The 6,832-nt window shown below is 53.5% G+C and overlaps 1 protein-coding gene across 1 annotated transcript; it reads left to right on the top strand.

The window, feature by feature from the left end:
- The first annotated feature begins 2,249 nt into the window (after positions 1–2,249).
- Positions 2,250–6,715, top strand: NMRAL1 (NmrA like redox sensor 1). Its single transcript, XM_056135202.1, has 5 exons — positions 2,250–2,374; positions 3,972–4,210; positions 5,149–5,398; positions 6,142–6,332; positions 6,526–6,715. The coding sequence occupies exons 1-5, from the start codon at positions 2,335–2,337 to the stop codon at positions 6,703–6,705; spliced, it is 900 nt and encodes a 299-aa protein (XP_055991177.1). The 5' UTR covers positions 2,250–2,334; the 3' UTR covers positions 6,706–6,715.
- Positions 6,716–6,832: the final 117 nt, after the last annotated feature.

Genomic DNA, 6,832 nt, shown 5'->3' with positions numbered 1-6,832 from the left:
ATGAGGGAATGCAGGGCTTAGCCTAAACCTGACACCCAAGAAGAGCCCAGATTAGGGTGCCCACTGATATCACCATTAGTAGGTGTCACCGGGAAGCTGATGACGCAAAGTCCCACAGAACTGCTGAGTGAGACCGAGTTCTAGCCACAGCTGCCAAGTCATTCCCCAAAGGTCCCAGAAGGTCACCTGGTTGTGGGCAGAATGAGATTCCAGAGATAAAACTTTAGCTCAGAGTCAGGAAGCTGGAATGCCAGTCTCCTGGCCACTGCTGAGAGTATCACCCAGCACTGCCAGGTGTCACCCCAAGTCCTATTCCTCTTCCTCATTACCAGCTATTCTTGTCTTGAAATTTCTGATAATTATTTTTAAAAATTTATTTGTTTATTAAGGCATTATGATTTACAATGTTGTTTGATCATAATAGTTTCAGGCATACAATGTTCCAGAACCAGTCCTACCACCAGTGTCACCTTTCCTCCACCAAGGTCCCCAGGGTCCCTCCCACCCCCTAGGCTACCTCCTTCACAGGAACTTTGGTTATTGTAGTATTGTAAATTCTTGGTATTTTTGCTCTGTGTGTGTGTGTGTGTGTGTGTGTGTGTGTGTGTGTGTGTGTGGATTAAACCCAGGTTTCAAGTATGTAAGGCTATACTTTAAAACTGAGCCATGTTCCCAACACCAGAAATTCTAATAAACTTTAAGCAGTTATACCAAACGATGTTAATTTTTTGGCAGGGGTGGGGAGATTGGGCCATATCTGGGGTCCTCAGGGGTTCCTCCTAGCTCTGCACTCAGGAATCAGTCTTGACAGTGCTCTAATCTGGGTCTGTCTATGCAAGGCAAGCACCAAACCCACTGTACTCACTCTCTGTCCCCAAGTTCCATTAATTTTTTAAGAAGGAGCTGCAGAGTTTCATCTTTCACTAGATCTTGGAAATAATATTGCTGCTCCTGCTGGGAACCTTTATGTTTGGATTTATTTTTTTAAAGTGGAGATCTCAGAACATCAGGTTTTGTGAGTTTAAGTCCACACGACCACGATCATCCTGTTATTCGTCGATTGCCTCGAGCAGGCCCTAGTAATGTCTCCTTCATCCTAGCCCTGAGATTTTTTTAAAAAGTGCCATATTCAAGACTCTTTCAGAGTTAGGAGAATGAGACCCATCATTGTTACTGGTGTTTGGCATATTGGGTATGCCACGAGGAGATTGCGAGACTCTGCCGTGTGGGCAGGTTACATTCAGTAGCCTGCCAGTTTGTCCAAAGTAAGAATGAGATATTAAGATGTCGTGTGGCCGCAAATGCGGGTTTTATAGTCTCTGGGTCTTGGCCGTTGATGGGATTACACTGCGCCAGGGGGCCAGTTGGTGGGTGTGACCCCTGCCTACTGGAATTTGGAGGATCTGGGTGGAGGATGCTCACCCCCGATCTGAGCAGGCTTGGAGATCTCAGCCCCAGGACCCGCATGCCTTTGTTCCTCTGCAGGTACCTTCATGCGTGTGGAGAGTGGTCCACACATTAGAAAAAAAAAAAGGGGAGGGTTGGAGAGATTTCATAACAGGTAAAACGCTTCCTTTGGCTGACCCAGGTTGGATCACTGGCGCCCCATCTGGTACCCAGAGCGGGCCAAGAATTTAATATCCCTTTAATCTCTGAGTTTAGAGCTAGTAAACCCTGAACACTGCTGGGTGCTGAAAGCCAAACCAGAATACAAAACCAAAACAAGATTAATCCCTGTAGATTCCAGGTTCTTTGGGGTTTTCTTTGTTTATTATTTGTTTGTTTGTTTTTGGGCTACACCGGGCGATGCTCAGGGGTTACTCCTGGCTCTGCACTCCGGAATTACCCTGGCGGTGCTCAGGGGACCATATGGGATGCCAGAAATTGAACCTGGATGCCAGATTGATCTGGAGATGCTAGAGATGGAACGCTGAACTGTCGCTCTGGCCCCCATGAGCCTCTGATCTTTGAGCAACACTGCCTACCCCAGTGCTCAGGTGTTCATGAGCGATAAAGGAGAGCAAGCCCAAGAGGAGAGACCAGGAGCCAGCACCCGAGGAGTGACCTGAGCACCGGGGGCGGGATCCCAGCAGCCGGCGGAGCTGCGGTCCAGCAGAGCTCGGGGGCGGGGCGACCCAGGCGGACTCTCTGATTGGCTGCGCGCCGGAGCGCGCGCTCGGGCTGGGCCGGAAGTGGGGGTCCGGCCCACGCCGGGGGCGCCCGGGAGGGAAGGGGTGGTCTCTGCGCGCCTTCTCCAACAGGGCGCAGCTGACCCCAGCTAGGGGACCTGGCCACGGCCCCCCGCCTGCCCCGCCGTGTCCCCGTCGCGCCCCCATGGCCCACCCGCAGCTGGTGGTGGTGTTCGGAGCCACTGGTAAGCGCTGCCGCCCCCCGCCGCGGGCAGGGACCCCCCAGCCCGTCGGGGATCCGCAGGAGTCGGGTTTGGGGGCCCCCGTGAGGACGGAATCTCAGAATCGCGGTGCAGAATCACCCCTTTTTTTATGGGTCAGCACGCAGCGGTGCTTGTGGTGGTGGGATGGGGCCACGAAGGCTGCTCGGAGCTACTGGGGGCCTGGGGGTGTGGATATGAAACATGTATAAATTTATGCTTATAAATTCTGTTTATAAACATGAATTTATATATATTTAAGTTTAGGACTATAGCCAGCAGAAAGATTTTAGCCGTTTTTATTGAGGTACCGGTCTTGACAATAATATAAATTTTATTTTGCATGCATACAGTGTTCCAACATCACTCCCATATTATTTGAAAATTTATAGTCCTGTAAAAAAACGTTTACTTTTGAAAATAAATGATCAACTTGTCATTGACTTAAAATTTTGTGTAATCTAGGGAGTTTACCTTTATTCACATTTGTGCAGGTGTTAACCACCTCCACAATCAAAAGAAAAATCTCTCATGTGAGATATAAAGAAACATAGAAAGGGAATAAGAAAAGTCCAAATGGCAGTGGAACTAAATATATATATATTTTTTTGGGGGGGGCATCACACCTAGCCATGCTCAGGGGTTACTCCTGGCTCTGCACTCAGGAATTCCTTCTGGTGGTGCTCCAGGGACCACATGGGATGCTGGGGATGGATCCCTGGTTGGCTGCATGCAAGGCAAACGCCCTCCCTGCTGTGCTATTGCTCTGGCCCCACTTAAATGTATTTTTGTCTACATAAATGAGCTTCCCTGGGGTGGGTGGGAGGGAAGCAGGTACTTTGTGGGTATGTTGGTTTGGGAACCGTGTATGCATGGAAAATGTATTAATTTAAAACTATTGTAAATCCTAGTACCTCAATATGATTAAAATATTTTTCATATTATTATGACATATTATTATGATTTCATATTTTTATCTTATTATGACATCTTAGTATCTCATTCCTACTTTGGACAAACGGGCAGGCTACCGAATGTAACCTGCCCACACGGCAGAGTCTGGTAAACTCCCCGTGGCGTACCCAATATGCCAAATACCAGTAACAATGTTGGGTCTCATTCTCCTAACTCTGAAAGAGCCTTGAATATGGCACTTTTAAAAAAAAAATCTCAGGGCTAGGACGAAGGAGACGTTACTGGGGCCTGCTCGAGGCAATTGATGAATAACAGGATGGTCGTGATCGTGATTGTGGTTTTTCATAGAATCTGTATTTGGGGAGACACCCAGCAGTGTTGGGGCTGCTCCGGCTCTCTGCAGGGGCATTTGCCATTTACACTGAGCTTTCTCTGGCCCCAGTGCCCTGTGTACTTTATTTTTACTTATGGGCTACATCCCATGTGCTTAGCCCTAGTGGGGCTGGGGGCACCATATGCGGTAAGGGCAGGCTTGCCTTTCCCGTGTCCCTAGCTCTCCCGCCCCCGCCCCGAACACCTTAGAGGGGGGATGTGAGAGGAAGTGGATTCCTGGTAGATCTGTGGCTCCAGGCAGCTCTTACCCACAGGTCTCTCTGCCCCTTTGCAGGTGCCCAGGGGGGCTCAGTGGCCCGAGCGCTCCTGGAAGATGGGACGTTCAGGGTTCGAGCAGTAACCCGGAACCCTGAGCAGCGAGCAGCAAAGCAGCTAAGGCTCCTGGGTGCGGAGGTTGTGCAGGGAGACCAGGATGATGCGGCCAGCATGGAGCGGGTCCTGAGTGGCGCTCACGCCGCCTTCATCGTGACCAACTACTGGGAGAACTGCAGCCAGGAGCAGGAGGTGAAGCAGGTGAGGGCCGGTGGTGCGTGGCAGACACCTGCAGGCCTGTCCATGGAGCTCCCTCAGATGCTGATGCGGGCAGGAAGCTGCTGCTTTTTGTTTTGGGGTCACACACACATGGTTGGTGCTCAGGGCTGACTCCTGGTGAGTCATATGGGGACCAGAAGGGGTTCCGGGGATTGAACCTGGGTTGGCCACATGTCAGGCACGCACCCTACCTACTGTACTGTCTCTTGAGAACCACTGCTTTCTGAGATACTTTTCAGGCACTGCGCAGTTTACCCTTTAATTTTCATTTATTTGGGTTTGGGGCCAACCCAGCAGTGCTCAGCAATCACTCCCATCTCTGCACGGGACCTTGCAGTGGCTGGAATCCTCTCCTGCATGCAGAGCATGGCCTCCGCCCACTGGGCTGTCTCAGCCCCACAGCACCCCCGCTTCATAGCAGTGTGTTTCTGCAGGGTGTACCTATCAGTACTCGGGGCCACGGACACCTCTGCAGTGCTGAGGCTCAAACCCAGGATTCTCATGTGCAAGAGATGTTTTTTGGGGCTGAAGCATAGCACAGCGGGGAGGGTGTTTGCCTTGCACGAGACGACCCAGATTCAATTCCCAGCATCCCATATGGTCCCCTGAGCACCGCCAGGAGTAATTCCTGAGTGCATGAGCCAGGAGTAACGGTGTGACCCAAAAAAGTAAAAATAAAATGTTTTTTATCTTGGAGCGTCTCTCTGGCCCTGCACCCATACACCGTGATTCCCAACCATGTGGATCCTGAATCCCATGACCTTTCTTGATGGTTTTCCCCACATCTGTGGGGGGAAGGAACAGTTGGTGCCTGTGGGGGCTGCTTCTGTGGGAGACCCATTCTGTAAGATTGAGCCCTCCCAGAAGGGCCAGTGGTGTTGGAGCCTGGGCTTGGGGCGCTCAGCCTCCCTGCCCTTCAGGGGAAGCAGCTGGCTGATGTGGCAAAGCGCCTGGGCCTTCAGTACGTGGTCTACAGTGGCCTGGAGAACATCAAGAAGCTGACGGCCGGGAGGCTGACGGCCGGACACTTCGATGGCAAAGGGGAGGTGGAGGAGTACTTCTGGGACATCGGCGTCCCCATGACCAGTGTGCGGCTGCCCTGCTATTTTGAGAACCTCCTTTCCTACTTCCTGCCCCAGAAGGCCCCGGATGGGAAGAGCTACCTGCTGAGTGAGTAGCAACCCCTCCTAGAATGGACCACTCCTACCCCAGGGAGCTGTGGGAGATGCTGAAACTGGGCTTGTCATGGGATGCTTCCAGGCGCGGCCTGTGCCACCAGAGCCCCTGGGCCCATGCTTCCCATTTCTGGTGCTGCAGCCGGTTGGAGCTCTGGAGGCAAAGGTAGTCTGGAACTTCCCTCCACAGAGAAGCAGGCAAGAGGGAGGCCTGGAGCCTGGCCCCAGGGCACGTCACCCTGGCCAGCTTGTAGTGGGAGGCGCCCAGCCTTGGTCGTGCCCACTGACAGCAGAGTGGGCCTGGGGTGGGCACACGGGCACTGTCCCTTACACTCTTCAAGGCTGCGCCCATGTGCCCGCTGGGTCCAGCCTAAGAGGTGGTCTGGCACAGGCTCCCCAGCCCATCCAAACAGGAAGCTCCTGTGGCTGCCTCTTAGCTGGGAGCCACTTGCAGCCCTCACCCCACTCGCCCAAGGCCACTCAGTAAGGCCCTGGGGGTCTGTGCAGTCCCCTGGCGGGTGGTGTTCCCTCCTGGGATTCAGGAGTACCTGACCCACCACCCTGGCTCAGTGACACCTGCCAGGGCTTTCTGTCCCTTCCCGAGTTCCCATCTTGTCCCACTCTAAGAGTCACGCCACTAACGCTGCAGGTAGGACCACCAGATGCCCTGTGAGTGTGGCAATGAGACGGGCATGTGTGTGCTGGGACGTGGGCCAACATGTGTGCTCTGCCTGCCAGGCCTGCCCATGGGGAACGTGCCCATGGATGGCATGTCGGTGGCTGACCTGGGCCCCGTGGTGCTCAGCCTCCTGAAGCAGCCAGAAGGACACGTGGGCCAGGCCCTGGGGCTCAGCACCTGCAGACACACGGCGCATGAGTACGCTGCCCTCCTCTGCAAGCACACTGGCAAGGATGTGCGCGATGCCAAGGTGGGCCTGCCATCTGGCTTTTGGGGGGTTGGGTGGGGGTCTTGGGTTCGGACAGGGAGGTACTGCCACTGAATGTGGACGCATTGGACTGGGCCAAGCATGGCTCACGATGTCGCGGGAATGGGTTAGTGAACAGGGACTGCTCAGTAGGGGCTAGTGCAGCTGCTGTCCTAACACCCTCTTCTGCTTCCAGACAAGCCCCGAGGACTATGAGAAGCTTGGCTTCCCCGGTGCCCGGGACCTGGCCAACATGTTCCGCTTCTACACCCTGAAACCTGACCGCGACATTGAGCAGACCCTGAGGCTCAATCCCAAGGCCAGGACGCTGGAGCAGTGGCTGGAGCAGCACAAAGGGGACTTTGCTCGCCTCTGAGCTGTGGCCCACTCAGAGCTGGGCATCACAGAGTGTTACAGTTTTCATAAGAATAAAGGCCATTGTACCCACAGATGTCTTCTAAGAGGAAAGGGCTTGTCTGCAGCCTGAGCTGTGCTCCCGCTCT

This window comes from Sorex fumeus, unplaced genomic scaffold (genome assembly GCF_029834395.1).
Source record: "Sorex fumeus unplaced genomic scaffold, SorFum_2.1 ptg000110l, whole genome shotgun sequence".
Taxonomy (NCBI): domain Eukaryota; kingdom Metazoa; phylum Chordata; class Mammalia; order Eulipotyphla; family Soricidae; genus Sorex; species Sorex fumeus.
The sequence above is the reverse complement of the archived record's forward strand: the minus strand, read 5'-3'. Positions and strand labels throughout refer to the sequence as shown.

Excerpts from the sequence above, each read along its gene's own strand:
- NMRAL1 (XM_056135202.1), top strand. The coding sequence starts at position 2,335 with ATGGCCCACCCGCAGCTGGTGGTGGTGTTCGGAGCCACTG. Across the intron at positions 5,399-6,141 it reads TGGGAAGAGCTACCTGCTGA|GCCTGCCCATGGGGAACGTG; the intron begins GTGAGTAGCAAC and ends TCTGCCTGCCAG. Across the intron at positions 6,333-6,525 it reads AGGATGTGCGCGATGCCAAG|ACAAGCCCCGAGGACTATGA; the intron begins GTGGGCCTGCCA and ends TTCTGCTTCCAG.